The sequence below is a fragment of the Manis javanica genome, chromosome 9 (genome assembly GCF_040802235.1).
Source record: "Manis javanica isolate MJ-LG chromosome 9, MJ_LKY, whole genome shotgun sequence".
In the NCBI taxonomy this organism is placed as follows: domain Eukaryota; kingdom Metazoa; phylum Chordata; class Mammalia; order Pholidota; family Manidae; genus Manis; species Manis javanica.
This window is the reverse complement of record NC_133164.1, coordinates 10,773,721-10,794,191: the sequence shown is the minus strand read 5'-3', so window position 1 is coordinate 10,794,191 and position 20,471 is coordinate 10,773,721. Positions and strand designations below refer to the sequence as shown.

The 20,471-nt window shown below is 39.5% G+C and overlaps 1 protein-coding gene across 20 annotated transcripts in view; it reads right to left on the bottom strand.

Annotated features, from left to right (window-relative positions):
* DOCK9 (dedicator of cytokinesis 9) overlaps window positions 1-20,471 on the bottom strand; it is a 273,892-nt gene that overhangs the window by 209,247 nt on the left and 44,174 nt on the right. For 3 of the 20 annotated variants that reach the window (XM_037024992.2, XM_073212412.1, XM_073212411.1), the window contains exon 1: window positions 3,801-4,650. The exons of 6 other annotated variants lie outside the window; for them this stretch is intronic. In XM_037024992.2, the coding sequence (XP_036880887.1) occupies window positions 3,801-3,962 (162 nt within the window). In that variant the 5' untranslated portion in view covers window positions 3,963-4,650. Of the gene's footprint in view, window positions 1-3,800; window positions 4,661-20,471 lie in introns of those variants that run through there. 11 more of the 20 variants (XM_037025006.2, XM_073212422.1, XM_037025014.2 and 8 more) reach the window with 7 other exon arrangements.

Here is a 20,471-nt window from a genome sequence, read left to right as displayed (position 1 = left end):
GAGGCCCATTTCCCATACACTACAGACCATGGGGCTGATTCATGCCATTTAGATATAAAAAAGAAACTTCCTGTACAAGACTGCACTTCTGCACCTTACAAAGCTAAAGTCTGCACTCAAGACACCTGGTTTTTGCTCTAGAGTCAACCTTAATGATCATAAAAAGGCTTTTTCTTCAGTATATGGTTCTCTATTAGTTTATTAATTTATACTCTGCCAGAAGGATTTAAAGTGATTTACATGAATACATGCAAAATAAAATTATTTCAATAAGCAGCTGAGAAAAAGCATAAAGTGATAAAATAGCAATCCAGGAAACTACGCAGCACAATTTAAGGACAATATAAAAAAATAATTTTCAAAGAGCCTATGTATCTGTTACAATTGGGTTATATGTTTGGAACTAAGCTTTCTTTTAACAGTCAACTGGAAGGGTGGGTGAGATCAGCTACATAAATCATAATGTATATAAAATATAAACAAAGTAGTTCTTCAGGAAAAGCACAGCCATTCAGAGTACAGAGAAAAGAAATTCCTTCCAGGGCTCCTCATAAAGGGACACTAAAAATTAGAAATAATTATGATAATAGCTAACAATTAGCACTAGCTTATGTGTAAAACACTGTCCTAAGAACTTCAGACACATTCATTCATTTAATAACCATATGAGGTAAGCACTGTTATTATCTGCATTTATAAGGAAACTGAGGAACAGAGCAGCTAGGTAAATTGCCCAGAGTCACACAGCTAACAAGCTGTGGATTTGGGATTTGACCCTTAAAGGCTGGATCCAGAGTAGGCCCTCTCAATTACCACACTGCAGTGTGTCTCACAGTTCCAAAAGCAAATTAGCAATGCCCTCACCAACACTTTCGTAGGAGACATCACTTTCATAAGGATGTTCCTTATGATGCCCTTAAGTGTCAGCCAAAAGAAAAACGCAAAGCTTAATTCAGAAGCAGCAATTCCATCAAGCCAGAAGGCAGTAGTCCATGCATGTGGGGTTATGACAGATGGGCAGATATCTGGGATATTCAGAGTCCCTAGAGGAATGACTGACGTCAAGCCCTTCGGGTATCCTTCAGGAACATAACTTTTCCTCCACAAGTTTTGGTATGCACTGAGTGGCCTGTTGGGGATTATACTCTGAGGAGCAGGTGAAGTGCTGACAGTTAAGAAAGAGTCGCAGGCTGGAGGAAGGAAGACACCCTCCCAGTGACAGCTGAGGACCCTGACGAGGATTCCCATCTGCCTGCAGAGAAGGTCACCCTCCCTTTGCATGGAGGGTGCTCAACAGAGTGCCAACAGGAAGGGCTCCCTTAAGAAAGGGTTTGGCTGGCTCAAACCAAAGAATGCAAAGGTCCTCAAATGCCTATGACATGGAACAAGTCTCAACAGAGCCAGTCTGGGTAATATCCAAAGACAGTACCATCAGTGGTCAAGCACGACCACAGCAAACCCATGGAATATTTAGTCTTGGACCACATGACTTCTTGGTGTAGCCCCAGGACAAAAGGGTTGGCAAGTATAACTCTAGAAAGCTGAATGGTCAACAGGGTAAGGGAGACTATCAAGGATCAGCCAGTTGCTGTTTGGGGAAAACTACCAAATATGCTTAAAAAAGACTTTGGTTAAAACCAGTCTCTCAACAGCTTCTTCAAATCCAAGTTCAAAACCATAAAACCATTCACCAGAATTCACTCATTAATTGAGAACTTACTATGAATCAGGCATTGTTGGGGCAGAGTGGTGAATAAAACTGACAAAAATCCCTACCATCATAAATCTTAGTCCTGTTTTAAGTGCTGTAAGTAACACTTGCTGCTAATTACTATTATTATCCTTATGCTCTTATTCTTGCCTAACTGTCCATCAGGGGAGGGCAATATTATGAGGTACCAGAGAGGGTGTGCTGGGAATGCACCAAGGCTACCCCAGTGGCCAAGAAACCTCACCGAGAAAGGGAAATCTGAACAAAGCCCTGCAGGAGGCCAGGAAGAAATGGGGCAAGCGTGGGTGGAGAAGTCCCAGGAGAGTACACTGAGGCAGCTTGAGGGCCCGAGGAAAGTGCGGGATGAAGAGAGGGGGAGAAGTGAATGGGCAGCAAGGAGGAAGTAGGGGCCGGCGGGCCTGCTGGGCCAGACCTGTAAGGTGTCTGGATCTGACTCTGAGCAAAGGAGTGAAAGTCTGACTTTCTGTTTTCAAAGAACCACTGACTGCAACATAGAGAAGAGGCCACAAGGTCAAGGGCAGAAGCAGGGTGATCAGTCTGGAGTGAGAGGGCAAATCTTTCCACCCACAGCACCTCGGCCACATGCACACACATTGGTCATGTCACCTTTCTCAGTCTGCTGGTGCAGACAAGGGTGGCAGGGAGAGAGCATCTGACCCAGCGCCCAGGAGCAGTGTTTCAAAATCCAGTACCAGAGTGCCAACAAAGCCCCTGGCACATTACTACTCCCTCATGCAATCAGATAGAAAAACAAGCAGAGTCTCTCAAAGATGGGTTAACCAGAGACAAGTCAGCGTGGCCTGAAGGGGCAGAAGCCAGTGGCATGAGAGGTGTTGCCCACACTGGCCGAGTAATCCTAGAACGTCAGGGTTATGGATGACGCTAATGGGACACATACCATAATGAGCTGATACGCCTAATCTCCATACCAGTTATTCTCAAAAGCATATTCCAAAATACACTACAGTTTAAAATATTTAATAGTTAAATCAGCATCACTTAAATTCCATACCCACTCGTAACACCACCTTCCAAAATGCATCTGATGCACAAGTGATGCTCTCCTGTTCTTTCTCCCAAGTATTTGAGAGCTTACACAAACGCCTCCACAAACTGCATTCTTTTCTGGGGCTCCTGCAATGCTGGGGCGACCTGATCTGACTCTGAGGTGCATGTGGCCTGCCGGCATTCCCTCTCAGTCTCAGATGACAGCCTAATGACCAGGAAAGGTTTTGGCATTTCCGCACACCTCGCCCTCGCCACACCGGGGCTGCTGGCAGGCTCACACACAGAAACTCTCACTCGTATGATTCTCACTCGTTTTGACAAAAACGGTGATAAGAACAGGAGAGAGAATGGCAAGGCATCGTGAGGGAGGAGGAAACCAACACGCAGTGTCCCCCTGAGCCTGGTGTTGGTGAGAAGGCCATGGAGGGGCACACCCATCTGTGACTTGCCACCTCCTCTCATTGTAAAGGGAGGAAAGAACACAGAACATCCACAAGCTTCCTTTTACTCTCAAGAGTTCACCCAGAAAACATTACCAATAGTTGGATTTAGAATAACAAAACTATCAATATTTTTCTCATACCCATTACAGTTTTCTCTCACGCTCCCTTGCAATTCCTCCCCCTGAATCGAAGGACAGACCACAAACCATTAGTAAGAAAAATCAAGCCAAGTAAAAGGCTAAGATGTAAAGGGACTGAATAACTCACCAAAACCGGTGAAGGGTTCAATACATAATACCCTAAACACATGTTCTGCCAAGTATTATATCTGAGACTATACCAAGAACATATAAGCACACAAAGCTAACTTAGAAAACTATTTGGTAACAAATACCTTACTCCAGCTCTAATCTCCGTATGTATTTAAGCTTTGAATCTCACACATATAAACAGGCACATCATAATATAAATTTAAGACCACTAATTACCCAGTTATACACACAGGCTTATATACGCATAAGCATATTAAAATAAATAAATATATTTGCTTTACAATTAAAGACTAGTTTATTCTAACACCATCAAACTACTTGTTAATTAAGCAAGACGGCATTTACCAGACAGGAGGAGATCAATAGTTCTGAATCTTCTTTTGTCCAATTGTATGCTGTATATTCAAGCACATTATTCTCTCCTTGCTGCTTACACATATAAGCACAGTTTCTTTCAAAAACGGTGCGGATGCCTTTAAACAGAATCACACTAGTAGTGCAACCCATCCCCAAGGTGTGGATGTTCAGATTTCTAGCAATCACTACTCCATTTCCACATCATCTTCCTTGGCTCTTCAGAGCAGGTTCCCACTGTACCATCTTCATGACAGGCAGTTGCCGGCACCAGAACAGAAGGGAAGCTGAGCTGTTGTACTAGAATCTGCTCCTGCCCAAGCGCCTGACAAAAAAAATCCAAGCTCGAGCGTAAAACATGAGGGTGGTACAAAAACAAGATGACACACCTTGGATGCACCAAAACCTTTACAGTATAATTTTCTAGTAGACTGCTTCACTGTTAATACAAACGAACAAATAAGCAGAGATGTATATATGGTTACCAGAAAACTGCCAGCTCCTGTGATTTGCTTGGGATTGTTTCGAGTCTCAGAACCTGCCTAAAATGAAAAAGACAGTGCCAGACAGCCACCCTGCTGCAGAGGCTGCTGGAAGGCACAAAGAATGTTCATCTGCTGCAAGAAATCACTCTCCCAGAATGCTTAGCCAAGCATCTATATTAGCAAACATCTCTTTCCTTGACCTAAATATGCTGTTTGTTTAATCCGGCATCAGCGAGAAACAGAGAAGCAAAAGAAAAAAGAAGTCCAAAATGACAGAAATCACCAAGATGACTGCTGCTATGGAAACATGTGCAAGCCCACTTCAAACAACCTTCTGCACGTGTGGGCTGCTGCTGACAGCAAGCCACAAGGGAACACAAAACTGCTGTGTCAATCTTGACTGCTGCCCACTTCCACTTGCTAGAGAGAGGGCTAGCAAGTTTGCACTGCTTAAAAGGATTCTCCCATCTCTGGTACGCAAAGATGCAAATGAGAACATGGATAAAGGGTTACCTGGTCAGGCTAGACATATACCTTCTGCAGCAGGGCTCTAGTATGCGATGGTAAATACACACTGAAGTCCCTCAGTCAACAAGGATATTATTGTGGGTGCCTAAGTAATCCTAGTCCTCCCATTGCAAACTGAACTCAGTAACACTACGCTACCTTATGTGTATGGCTAATAGGGAAACTTGTCACTTATAGAATATGAAGTTGGCTCTTGCCATTTTCCTTCTAAAAAAACAAAAAGCAAATTATGTTAAAAGACCATGATGAACACACAGGGAAACCTTTCCCACCTATAACATGCATCTAGAAAAAAAGTAACTGCCCTTTTAAGATCTGTTTTAACAGAAAAACAGATGGTTTTCATTTTCTATATCAAGATTTCAAGTTAGACTGAACTATAATGATTGAGTACCTACAGGTTGGTAATAGAAACCTGGGTAATGTAAAAGTAGATCCTTAAAGAATACCATGCAGTCACATAGTCCCAAAATTTATAGTTTTCTATGGCTAATTCACCTATTAGGTCCCACTGATAAGCAAATATCTAGGCTTTAACCATCTACATTTTTATGCGACATATATCTAATAGCTACAGAGATCACTGGAGTAGAGACATGGCCCACATGCAAAAAAACAGAGTTACTTTATGTGGTCTAAAATGTTCAGCTTCAGAATGGCAGTTCTGTTAAAACAGAGCTACAGTGTTCAAGACTGCACCCAAGTCCTGACATAAAAAGATTCAAGTCTTCATGTGACATCACAATGCTGACAGATAAGTAACATGGAAATGCATCTACAAAGAAACTGAACACTGTACACTGTAAAACACTAAACACATGAGTTATATTGTTACATTTACATCATGGGTGACTTCAGAAAATTCACCAACTAACTTAACTTCTGTACTGCAAGGAAAACAATTTAAAAAACAATAGTTCACCAAATATGTAGATAGTACCTAGAAATTTAAACTTAATTTATATTATTACCTATTTTAGACATCCTGGGGTACAGAAGCCAGGGAATATTATTTGAGATACAAAAGATTATGTTGAACTTTACAAAGAATTATAAATAAAAAATAAGTAAATTTGAAGCTGCTGGTATATTTTATTTGATTTATTAAAAAGCCGAAGTTAATATCTAAAACAATGGGAAAGAATGGAACAATTTCCTAGCAATCATTCAAAGGAAAAAGAAAAAGAAATGTTTCCTTGAGGTACATAAATAAGCATTTAAGTGACTTAAATATTAATCATTTTCCAACCAACAAAATTAGTGGGCAAGAAAACAACAGAAAATATTTAGAGAAAAGGATTCAACAAAGCCAAAAAATGGGTTTCATGCTAATATAAGCGTGATAAAATGAATCATTCAAAATGTGCATTTGATTTCACTGATTTTTCTGTATGAGAATGATTTTGGATTACTCTAAAATGATAATTACCATGAATTCCATCAGAGGACATAAATAGATGGACGGCATCTTTTGGCAACCAGTTCAGCCACCTACAGAGCATGTATTTCAATTTCAAGATCACATTTACTGTCATATGTTTAAATATCACCTCTAATTTACACATTCCCAAGACTGGATGTCTACCCTTTACTCCTTTTTGAGATCCAAGCCTATGTCTTCCTCTCTTGCTAATAATGATACCTGACTCTCCCCTCACTACCTCAACCTCAGATATTCTAAATCCATTATGTTTTTTAAATGACAAACTAGGATAGTAAATCTACATGGAACATTATTCAGCCATAAAAAGGAAGGAAGTACAGATGCATAATATAATATGGATGAACCTGAAAAATATTATGCTGAGCAAAAGAACCCAGTTACAAAAGACTTCATATTATACTATTCTTTTTAAATGAAATGTCCAGAAGAGGCAAATCCATAGAGATAGAAACTCAATTCGTGGCTACCGGGGAATGGGAGGTGGCTGCTAATGCGTATGGAGTTTCTCTTAAGGTAATGATAATATTCAGAAATTCTTATTTTTAACATATATGCTATCTATACACACTACACATACTAAAAACCACTAGACTGAACACTGTAAAAAGGTTAAGTTTTATGGGATATGAATGTAATAAAGAGCCTGACTCCATTTTGACATGTTACTGCTAACAGCTTTAGGTCCCCCTTTTCCTTCCCCTTCTGTCCCATATCTGAGCAAACTGAAAGGAAGCTCCAGGTGGTGATCTCCTTTGGTGCCAGTGGGAAATTCAACCAGAGAACCCTCACTCTGGCCTCACCCGCTAATCTCACAAAAACCCCAAGCCAACCTCAAGACTTGCATGGGGGCAGCCGCGCTCTCCTTCATTATGTGAGTAACAAAGCTTTCCACACTCTCTAGGTGTGTGTGGTGTCATTAGTCTCAAAGTCCGAAGCAAACTGTGGGGGTGAGGGGAGGCCATCCTGTTTCTGTGGAGTGGCTCCAACAGTGAATTATTTCTCAATATAGCTGTTATTAAAAATGGGAGTTGGGAGGAAGATAACATTTACTCTGCCCACCCTGGAAAGTTTTCAAGTTCAAACAAAATAATAGGAAAGAACTCAACCAAGAAATAGCTATAAACATGTCAGTAGCTATTGTTTTATACCTCACAAAGGATTTACTGGGTAACTCGAGACAGCCACCTTGCTTAATGAATTTCACAACTTCTGAATGGCACTTTGGCCCTGCTTCTCAGGAAAATACTAACTAACCTAGTAATGTGGGGGGTGCGTGCAGCTGCCCCAGGGTGTGCGTTTGAGACTGGGAAAGGGGCTCCAAGCTGTACAAACCACCAGAAAGCATGTACAGACCATAAATTCAGGGCAAGACTTGCTGGTCCACTCGGTGGTCACAGCAAACCTCAGCCACTCAATCACAGACACCAATGCAAGCATCTCTCCAGCTGTGACCCCCAACAAGGTGCCCCCATCTGGAGGTGCTTCTCCTGTAGGCAGCTCTCTCCTTGCCAACTGCCTGTCTGTTCTAAATAACTTCTAAAAGTTAAATTAGTTTGACTGGTAAATTTACTTCACACTCTCTTAGAAAAATGTGGATACAGAATAATATCAAGTGACAGCTGAAAAATCTAGAACTACAGGAAATGAGTAGGCATCTGTCCATTCTGCAGTGGTTGGAATGAAGATCTCACATAATGATAATACATCACACATGCTATAGCCACACTTCATAAAACCTAAATAAATTGAGGATGAGTAAAATTTAGTCTAATATGCCATTCCTTCTATTTAAGCACAGTTATGATGGCGAGTCCAGATGAAGGGCTAATTTCCATTCCACTAACATTTATTAATGCTGAACAAAGAAGCCTTATATAAGTTGGCCTGTCAATAACCTACCCATTTTATATGATCAAAGTGAGGAGTGTGTAGCATAGAGCCTAGTATATGCCCCAAGCTCAATAATGTTGGTTTCCTTCCCCCCTTTTACCCCAAATTAAATTTTTTTCCTCCCTGCTATTAAAAGTAAAGAGTGAGGTAGTTCCTCTAAAAATATAAGCATCACTTACCACAATTCAAGCATATGAGACTTCAACATCTAATAAATTCAAGCTACAAATTGCTTTTGATAAAAAATGATTAAAAGAAAGAAGCTGGGGTGCTGGAACAAGAAAAGTTAAAGATATTGTGACAGAGTGACAGTTTCAGCAGTAATCACTAGAAAAAGAGTTTTTTTTACATAAGGGAAATTAAGGAAGTGTTATTAAATAAGGACTTTTTAAAAAATAAAGAAAAGCCGAACTCTCCTGCCATTATATATTTCAGGAACATAAGTCTCAAAACTGGATTGGATAGGGAGAGGGTAGACTTACTATATGCCTGAATTTATCCATCATTTATCACCCCCACCTCAAACACATTTAAATAGCAGTACCAGTTACCTCAGAGATAACAGGTGGGCCTACAGGACAAAGGTACAAACAGTTTTAGACTTCTGAGAAGGCTCAGGTGTGCACTCCTCTCTGTACCACTGTGATGAAACAAATTAATTTTGGTAAAAATGTCTCCCTAAAGTCATGACCACATAAAATATTGGAGTCAGGTGTGCTGCTAACAGTGGTACTTAAAACACTCTCAAAGGAAGAGAATGCAAAATTACATGGGTGCTAGAATATTAGGGGGGCAACCAGACTGTGTGGGGTGCTCTGAACGCCTGGCACGTTCATGAGTGACCAAGTAAAAGGAGAGGAAGCACTCAAACTGGCTTTATGGAACTGAGGGCGGTGGTCTTCCAGAGATGACCAGAGTTTCCCAAAAGAAACTGAGAGAATCCTCCTTTTTTTGGCAGGAGACCAAGTTAAATAGCTTTTAAAATAAAACAGAACTCCTAAAGGAAGAAAAGTTCAGGTAAAGAAAACCAACCTACTTGCTGATAGGAATGTAAAATGATGCAGCCACTGTGAAATAGAGTATGGGGATTCCTCACAAAATTAAATGGAGAATTTCCCAAATAACTCAGCAATTCCACTCTGGGGAGAGACCCAAAAGAACTGAAAGCAGGGTTTTGAAGAGATATTTGTACACCTATGTTAGTAGCATTACTTAAATAACCAAGAGGTAGAAGTAACCTAAGTGTCTATCAACAGATGAGGGATACACAGAATATGGTATCTACCATACAATAGGACATTTTTCAGCCTTGAAACAGAAGGAAATTCTGACATATGCTACAATATGAATGAACCTTGAGGACATTATGCTAAGAGATGTAAGCCACACACAAAAGGACAAATACTGTGTGATCCTTCTTATACGATATACTTAGTAAAGACAAACTCATAGAGACAGAAAGTAGAACAGCAGTTACCAGGGGCTGGAAGGAGTGGGAATGAGAAGTTATTGTTTAATGGGTGCAGAGTTTCAGTTTGGGATAATGACAAAGGTCTGGAGAGGGATAGTGGAAATGGATGGTTGCACAACATTGTGAATGTACTTAACGCCACTGTAATATATATATATATATATGTATATAGTTAAAATGGTAAATTTTGTTATATGTATCTTACCATTAAAGAAAAGAAAGTAAGAAAACCAACTTACTTACTAGGCACTGCTTTCCTATGACTTTCAGGAACAAGTAATGTTAAATAACAGAAAACCAGGAGGGTAACTAGTCTTTCTCCCCCAACCCCTTACAAAGAGAAAACAAGCCGAAGATACAGGCTTCATAATGTTTAATTTCTAACTATTTCTTCATTCCACTTCATAATGAACTTAGAAAAAACCCTCCAAACTATATACACCATCACAGAAAAAGACAGCTGAGATTTAAATTCCTTATTCATAGACAACTTCCACTTTTTTCACTGAGAACTACAAAATGAATGAACCAACAGAGTTTATGCAGGTTCTGATTTATCCCTCAGCTCAGGAAGCTGCAGGCAAAGTTCAGAATTTCAATTACCACTGTGCGAGGTTACAGAGCAAAATCATGATTTCTGAGTGAGCATAGTTCTTTGAAGAGAAACCAATAAATCCATAAATGCTGATCTTGTGTCAAATACGAGAAGCTGCTGAAAGACTTCACCTACCTGAAAAGTTTTACAACCTCTCTGAAAACATCCATAGGGATGCACCTCAGCAGAGGGAAGGTGAAAGCACTGTATTACCATAAATGTAGTAAGTAATGTCCAACTACAAATGAGACACTAAGTAAAAAACAAGGAAGCTGAGCAAACTCACAATGGCATGATGAAATCAGAACTCACAGTGACCTCTCGGCCTCCATCAGCCCCTTCCAAGAAAACTCCATTTTAGGCAGACATCTGAGAAGATCACTTAGCAGCAAGCATTACTGAATTCAAACAATAGAAGAGGTATACAGTATAATTCATGTACAAATGTGCCCATGAAAGAGTTTATGAGCTTTAAACACAGAATTACAGCTACTGGAAAGTTGTTCTTATATATGAAGAGGGAGACTAAAATTCGGATTCTACATATCTCAATTTATATTTTACATCTTAACTCTTTTACTGTCACTGTGCTAGAATAGAAATACTGTCTCATCATGAATAAAAATTCCTTAGTGGCAAAAAGGAAAATACAAACATAAACATAAAATTTGGGTTTGCCATTTTAAAAACTACTGCAAATTAGTCAGATTTTCAATTGATTCATCAAAATATAATAAATAACAAGAAAGAAAGATACTACAGTGGTTACCTCCCCAAAATGTAGGAGGGAAATGCAACTTTTCAAAATATTCCTATGGTTTTGAAAAAGCAGAATAAACAGACTCAAAATAAAACATTTACTCCTTTGTCCAGTGTGCTAGATAGGTCAGAAGGAACTAGATTAGGGAGGCTCATAAAACTCTATTCTCTACCTGAGTCTTTACAAGGTTTTAATTTCTCTTTACAAAGACAAAAAATTCAGAACTTACTAAGATTCACTTATATACAGTCTATGGCTGGGTTATGAATTAACTGTAACTGTGTTTTAAAAGAATGTTACTTCGATTAAACATTTCCTGCTGCATAAGTGGATTTCACTGTCAGAGAAGTGAGAAACTTTTCAGGGAAACCACTCTCCACATAAAAATAAGATACAGTACAGATACTGCAATCCCTCCGTTTCAACTAAAAACAAGACCCAAAGAAGATATACAAATGGACAATGAGCGAATGAAAAGTCTTTGGAGAAATGCAAATGAAAAGCAGCAGACAGCACCTTATACCTACCAGGATACCTAAAATAAAAGACAGATAATAACAAGTGTTGCTGAGGTTGTGGAGAAACTGGATCACTCATCCACTGTTGAACGGAATGCAAAATAGGACATCTGCTTTGGAAAACAGTCTGGCAATTGCTCAAGCAATTAAACATAGTTACCATATGATATTCAACAAGTCCATTCCTAGCTATATACCCAAAAGAGTTGAAAACATACAACCTTACAAAAACATACACATCAATGTTCTTAACTATAAATATACTGTTTCTAACAATATTATTTTTTTTATTAAGGTATCATTGATATATAATCTTAAGAAGGTTTCACATGAGCAACATTGTGGTTGCTACATTCACCCATATTATCAGGTCCCCCCCATACACCCCATTGCAGTCAGTGTCCATCAGCATAGGAAGATGCTATAGAGTCACTACTTGTCTTCTCTGTGCTATTAATAGTATTATTCTTATTAACCAAAAAGTGGAAACAACCTAAATGTCCATCAGCTGATGAATGCATAAACAAAATGTGGTATATTCCTACAATGGAATATTATTCAGCAATAAAAAGAAATTAGTATTGATACATGCTACAACATATGAACCTTCAAAATATTAAGTAAAAGAAATCAGTCACAAAGGATCACATATTTCATGATTCTGTTGGTATGAAATATCCTTCATAAGATTGTATATCCAGAAATAGGCAAATCTATAGAGATAATGTAGATTAGTGATTGCCTAAGTCTAGGCGGGTAGGTAGGGTGGAACAGAAGGGTAACAGCTAAGATGTACAGGGTTTCTTTTGGCAGTAATAAAGACGTTCTGAAATTGATCATGGTGATGGATGCACAACTCTGAATATACTGAAAACCACTGGACCGAACATTTTAAATGGGTGAATTATATAGTATGTGAATCATACCTTGATAAAACTCTTTTTTAAAAAAACAGATAGGACCTATCAGGTCACACCTGTAAAAAGCTGAATTTCTCTTGAAAGCACTCTTTCTGCACACAGTTACCTTTCCAAAACATATCACTACCTCCAACACAGAGAATTCCCAAAATCATTCCTGGCATTTTATATGTGAAAGAGAGCACAAAAGGGAACAGTGAGATGATTTCTTCAGCAAGGGCCAGTTAAAGCTTTTCTGCTTTAAATGTACAGAGGCTTAAGGGAAACCTTTTGTCTGGTGACTAACTTTGCAGCATTCATTTTATTAGGCAAGGTGTAGGCCTGAGGACTGAGCCATCTATCCCAATTCATTCGAAGAAATTTATTCTGTAAATCTTTTCCCACAAAATTTTCATCTCTGTTTTAACCACAGAGCCCTCAAGATTCAAGAGAAAAAAAAAAAACATTTAAGAGAAAAAGTCAGAGCAGGGGTGAAAAGAGATAGATTATTAAGAGTATCTGAAATTTCATTCAAAGCACAGAATTGACTCTATTCAGGTCATCCTAGTCACCTGAGCAAAGTAGGAGATTTACATTTTAAATGTAAAATTTAAAGAAAAACATTACATAAATAGTGCTGGGCACATCTTTCATAGAATATGTTACATGGACCTAATTTCTGCTACATGCCAGACACTGAGCACAGAATTTATTCAGTTACATGGTCTCATTTAATCATTTTAACTCTTGAAAAAGAAGTCAAGTGTTATAAGTGATCTCACTTATGATCACCATCCTTTGACCTTGTTACGTTAACAAGATTTCCCATCCTCCTGTGCAGGACCTGAAGGATTACGACCAACACTGACACCATGTGGAATGGAACTGGTAAACCAAGGGCAGGTGGAGATAAGTAACCTACAAGTTCAATGGTCTCCCTAGACCAGTAACTTCCAAAGTACTGTTACATGAATTACATTGTTTGTATTAAAGTATCGTTGATATACAATCTAATGAAGGTTTCACATGAACAACATTGTGGTTACAACATTCACCCTATTATCCAGTGCTCATCGCCCCCATTGCAGTCACTATCTATCAGTGTAGTAAGATGCTATAGTCATTACTTATCTTCTCTGTGCTGTACTACCTTGTTACATGAATTATATTAAGAAATTAATTTTAAATCATGATACAGTAAATGTGTTTAAGATTATTTCCTGAAAAAATATGTACTCTTACAATATGTGTTATACTACATTATTTTCTATCCCAGTCTCTCTTGTCTACTCTAGCTCACTGGACGGAAAGGAAGTTGAAAGGGAGGGAGGAAACTAGTCACAGCCCGCTAAACTGTTTTCACGACCACTATGGCCCATGGCTCAGTTTGAAAAACACCACATGTACCAGTAATTGAGTGTCTGTCAGCACCTGGAATTCACCAGTCTTGCCACATATTCCATTTCCTACAAGCAGCTGGCCCAAAAGAGGAATGGAATAACCTACTGAAGACAACAGTTGTAAAACAACATTCTGGAATGGGATGGTCTTCTATCCCAAACGTACAGTATATGCTTTGAATCAGCTCTCTCCCCAGTCAGAAGACACTGGTCCAGGAATCCAGGGGTAGAAGCAGAAGTGACCCTCTCACAATTACCCTTATGACACATTCCATCCCTGCCGGTATGGAGTCCTGCCTTAAAGGAAAAATGCTTCCATTAGAGAGACAACCAAGTATAATGAATCAGAAGGTGACTGCCACCTGGCCATGTTGGGGGTCCTCAAGCCACTAAACCAAGAGGCAAACGAGGAGGAGGATACTCGACCAGCTGGGGTAAGTGGAAACTCGGTTGCTGCCTCTCAAAGGGTCAGGAAGGACTCTGGCTGGAACCAGGGTGAGCTCTTCAGGACATCTTAGTACTTCTATCTCCAGTAGCACAAGTTCATGAAAAAACAGAGCAATCCAAAGAAAGACAGGATCACTGAGAATTCAGACATTCAGGCAAAGGACTCTAATCAGTTGAGGTCCTGGCTAGGGGCAAAGGAAATACAGAATGAGTAACAGGAGAATAAAGTCATAAATATCAGCTGCTGCCATCTTATTACACTGATGGACAGTGACTGCAATGGGGTGTGGGGGGGACTTGGTAATATGGGTGAGTGTTGTAACCACAATGTGCTCATGTGAAACCTTCATAAGATTGTATATCAATGACACCTTAACAAAATAAATAAAAATCAGCTGCTGCGAAATAGCCAGAGAGAGAAATGGACACTGCAGCAGCTATGCTTACTTCCTTCCTGCTGTGTGTACCCATTTCATCTCCTCTCCTCTTTCCTCCTGTATTATTTTTATACAGATGTTGAAACTTAACTCTACAATTTAAACTTTGGGTAGCACATATTCATGCTGGACTGCAAGGGAATTTATAGATTAATTAACAAAGTCCAGAAATGGATAATATGACTCTCTCTCAAAAGTGGAGATACAATGACTAACAAGATTTTGTGATTCCTTATTTTGAGGAGCTTGTGAGAACATTTTCATTTGCAAGAAGGGTATCTATGTTGTTAGGCTGAGATAGAGTTGTTTTTATTTTGTCTAAGTTCAAGTATGTGTGGAGGGAGGGTCTTCAGGCTGGGTAGTCAAAGGTGTGGGCTGTGCTGGTTAATAAGTTAATGTCTCCCAGGTCCAGCGCCCACCCTCCCACCCCTTCTGCTTTCAGCTCTGCAACATCAGGGCTGGCACTCTGCACACCGCACTTTCACCAGTTGGCGCTCTGTTAGGCTCACCATCAGGGGGCACCAGAGGGTGACTGCAATGTTAGTGGAGGATCTGGAGCTTGCTCGTTGGTACCTGCTTCCTGCTGGCCTCGGCTCCTCACATCACCCAGCAACACTTCTACCCACTGGCAGCACAGGTCCCTCCTGTGCAGCAGCTGAATCAGGTCTGCCACTTCCCCAGAACTTACAGAACCTTGCTCATTATGGCCCCCGAGAAACACCATCACCAGCCACCCAGCACCCACTCCTCAGAGGTCTGGGTTTCAGTTCTGTGGGCCCCTTCTTTAAACTTCTAATAATAACTAACAGTCTCATCCCTTGGCTCTCCTAGACCCAGGACTGATGGCTGCTTGCTACAGTCACTACCTCTCTGACGTGTTAATGTTCTCTTTTTGCCTTTTCAGTTACCTACTTAACTTTACGCCTAAAAATAATTAATTCTCCCTGTTAAAATAACTGGTGTGATTTGGGCTTCCTGGCTAGAACCTGTTATATTATACTAGGTTCAAAACAGTTTTAAAAAACTAGTATCACCAAACATTGAGAATGGCCAATAAGCACATAAAAAGAATATCAACATCATTAGACTAATTCAAATAAAAACTACAATGACATTCCATTTTACATCTATTAAAATGGCTAACATTTTAAAAAACCGGCCACACTGAGTGTGTTGGCAAGGACATGGGGTAAGAGGAGCCCTAACACTAGGCTTGGTAAACAGTTTAACGGTGCCTAAAAATGTTAAAAAAGGTTGCCATATAACCTAGCAATTCCACTCCTAGGTTTCCACCCAAGAAAAATGAAAGCACATGTTTACAATGAGACTTATACACAAATGTTCACAGCAACATTATTCACGACAACCAAAAAGTAAAAGCAACTACCCAACTGCCCATCAACTGGTGAATAAACAAAATATGTTTCATTCAGACAACAGAATGGAATACTATGTGACAACAGAAGGGTATAAAGTAATGATACATGCTAAAGTATGGATGAACCTCAAAAACATTAACCTAAGCAAAAGGAGCCAGATGCAAAAGCCACATATTAAATTATGCCATTTATATGAAATGTTCAGAAAAGGTACATCTATAGAGACAGAAAGTAGATGAGTGGTGGCCTCAAGCTGGCGGGTTGGGTGAGAACTGAGAGGGATTGCAAATAGGCATGAGATTTCTTTTGGGGATGACAGAAATGTTCTGAAATTAAATCATCGCAATAATTGCACAAATCTTAAAATTTACTAAAACTTCTTGAACTGTACATTTAAAATTCAGAGTGAATATTATGGCATGTAAATTATACCTCAATGAATCTGTGAAACAAAAGACTAGGAAAACATTTGTAGAAATTCTAGTGCCATAGGCAAAAGATAAATCATTATAAGAAACCACAATGCACTGATAAGTAAAATGAAATGTTTGTGTCTGGACATACATATAATTGCAAATACAGCATATGCCTAAGAATGAAGCCAGCAGAGTATCTTCTTTTCAAATGCTAAAGAATAGGTTTGGTGTACAGCATTGAAGAAATGCCCAACCTGAGTGAAAGATGGTTTGATTGGTTCAAAACTTAGCAAATGGGATACCCACAAGCATTCAAATCTAGCTACTGTCATTAAAAAGGAACATACTGTTTGAAGTTGAGAACATTTTCTTGTGTGAAGGGACAGGCTTTTTTTTTTTTTTTTAGGAATGTCTCTTAACAGCGACAGTAACATAGCCAAGAAGACAGACTGATGAAGTCTCATTACAAAACAGCAAAGGCTGAGTGAGCATAGGCACCCAATACAACTAAGTAACTTAACATAAATCACTGAAAGTGTGCTTGACCTTGAAAACAAACTTGAACTCAGATATCATTACTATGTGAAAGTAAGGGATCTCTAAAGACAAACACTTCCTAACCATAATATTCACTAGCCTAACCATTCAGATAGGCAAATACTTTTTCTTAAAATGAATGACTCAGATTTTGAACTCGTTTTTTGATTCCTGGATGATGTCTATGCTTGCTACAGAGAAAACTACTATTCTTTAGCCCAAAGTTCAGGGCATTCAGACTCTTCCCCAAAAGTGTATATAAAATACCTCAAAAAGGAATATAACGATAATGGATTTTATAATAAGTATCTGTGGTTTTTCATAATGTTTTTTAAAGCAAGTATTTATTATTATGACTTTTTAAAAATAATTGTTGGTGCTTTCATGGTATAAAATTATTTTCTGCAATAGCATCTCAATTTGCAGCATTGTGCTTAAAGGAAAACAAATACAAGCTGAATTTAACAGACATTGCTTCAGATGTTATCCAGCAACTAATTAGGCCATGACACATGGGTCGGTCACCTGTACTACTCTCCCATTACAGGTGACAAGACCGAGGTTCAGAGAAGTAAACCAACTTGACCCGTCCGTCACACAGCTGGTATGTGGGATACAAACCAGGGCTCCATGGCTCCTAAGTCCCTGCTCTTTCCAGTATGTCACAATGCCATTAAAGGTAACAATGATTACACAAAAGGAATTGAAAATTATAAAGTACTTATACATGTAAGATTCTGAAGGAAAACATGAACTTCCAGTGTTTTAGTTATATTAGTTCCTTAAAATAGAGCTGGTCCTCTCTTTGGGAAGCCTAAGGCTGGGGCTAGATCATTTTCTTCAACTGCAAGGGGAGGTACACATCCCAGAATCAAACAGTATCAAAGAAGATGCTAAGTGGTCAGGTATTTCTATTATCCCAGCCACCACCAAAACTTCTAAAACAGCAAAGGTGATTCACGCACAGCCAATTTTAAGTTTCTGTTTAAAGGGCCTGCTTCATATTCTACTCAGAACATAAATCCCCCACTTTCATAGAAGGTGAGGAATTATTCCCATTGTTCCTGATGAGAATCACAGGGAATTCAAGGGCTGATGTCACAGCTATCTGCTGTGGAGGCATCTCTGATGGGAGGGAGAGACTTCTAAAATTCTTCAACTTCCACAAATGAACAAATTGAAGGCCACTTTTGTGAACACATGCTTCTTAATTTCATAATAACCGATAGCTTGATTAAATTTATTATGTGACCAAAGAAATACCCTGATGATTCAATATTTCCTGGGAAAAACTAATCATACATTTCCTTCTTTTAACTCATCAGAGTCACCAATGAAGGTCACTGGCTGGAGGTCACCAGGAGATCAATGTACATCATTGCACTAAGTAGCCTAAGTCCAAGGAAGTTTCTCAGTTTTTAGTTCTCACCAAATGGATAGGAAGATGACCACACATATTTAATCTCTTACCTCAGTGCCTGTTAAGACATACAATGTTTTAATATGTCTGAGCACAGATAACAGATTTAAATATATATAGCCACTTTCCTATCCATCAGTTGAAAACTATAGACTGAGAAACATTTTGATGGTACTTTTTATTTCCTGCAGATCATTTAATTCAGCCAGGCCCAGCAGAAAAGCAGGGACAAATGTTCCATCTTGGCTATATAACAGAAAATATGAATATGGAAGAGAGATTCAATTATAAGATCTGGGCCTGCTTCAGATGGGACAGCTATGGCCAACATGTAAAAAATCTGTAATTACCAGTGTGCCAAAATAAAATAGGCTCTTTTAAAGAAAATGAATCTCCTGCCCCAGGGTGTGCTCACACAGGAGTGGAAGGCCACGTGTGAAGGAAGCACTGCAATGGCAACTGAATTAAATGAGATCAAAGGTCCCTTCAGGTCTGCAGTTGGGGGGGTTCTCCACTTTTAGAGGCACTGGCTGTTGAGTGCAGTTCCATCAGGCAAAATGGGAGCTCGTGTGTCTTTGGTCTCATGAATGACCCAAAGAGCTGTCATGGAAGGCCCAATACACCCAACACGTATTAGGTACATCTCACATATTGTCTAGTACAAAATGTTATGAGTGAGGACCCTGAGGCTCAAAGATGTAAAGTTGACATGCCCAAAGTACTGAGTATTTCCCCTAGGACGACTAGTCCCTCATCCCCAGACTTCCAGATGAGAACTCTTCCTACTCAACCTTGATGCCTCTCTGTCATGCCCTCTGAAAAAACCTCATACATTTCTTACACACAGAAGTACTAAGTAAAAGACAAGCTTATATTTATATAGGGGGGAAGAAACCCACAGATCAAAATGCCTGGCCAGCTTCAGGGGGTCTGCAGTATTACTCTGATGTGAAGACCACAAATTTTCTTCCAGCTCCTAATTATGAAATATATTCAAATCATGTGCTCCATCTAGTGGATTAATGGAAAAGCCTCAGGATGAAGGAAATGCACATTTTTAAGACTGTTCAGTTCACACACCCTAAAGCATTCATTTGCTATCCCATACATCTACCTAAAATAGCTGCACTAAAAAAAGAGATTATAATGATTACAAACTTTCATGAGTCACAGATGAATTCATCCCAATGACTAAAACTATAGTCCAAATTTTCTGCCTCCTCCCCTTCTGCTGTTTCCTCAGCGTAAGTAATGAGATGGGGCACTTCTCAGGTAATCACAGTAAAAGCTCTCAGCTGCCACACACCCGGCAAGTGTAACTCAGACCTGACTTTGAAGCTCAGAGAGAGTCTATAGCCTGTTGATATTACTGTTACTAATCTTCATCTTAAACCCCAAAGCGGACTTTCCTCCTAAAGAAAAGAACAAGATGCAGTGTGAAAAACCCAAGCTGGGAAGTCAGCCACCATTCCTGGTCCTGCCACATTCCTGAATGTTGCAACCTTGAGTAAGTCACTTAACCGCTGCCTGGGTTCCTCATTTGTAAAACATAGACAATGATATATCCCTAATGGCTGCTGTGAGGACAGAGAGGGATGACCAATGGGAAGCACACCACACACTGCCTGGAGGACCAGAGCATTCAATGAATGACAGAGGCAGACAAGCAGACCTAAGCAGGCTTCCTCCTCCAACTTCTGGGCCCTCTCTCTCTTTTTCTTCACCTTCAAATGTCTGTTTTAAAAAAGTAATACAAATGGCAAGCAGAGTTGCTAGAAGATATGGAGATATAATAAGGAACAGTTAAGGAACTGTCCCTTATTCAGTGTGACCAGAACACTGGTGATTAAGGGACATGCTAGGAGCTGAGGTGAAATAAACAGGTGGGTCCTTGTAAAACATATTAATGTGTTTGGATTTCACTCAGCAATCAGTGGGGAGCCACCAGATTCTTTCCTTGACCCCAATCTGTCACATTTCCACACTGCTCCAAAACTTTATGTCAACCTAATTCCTAAAGAATGAAGTAGAATATT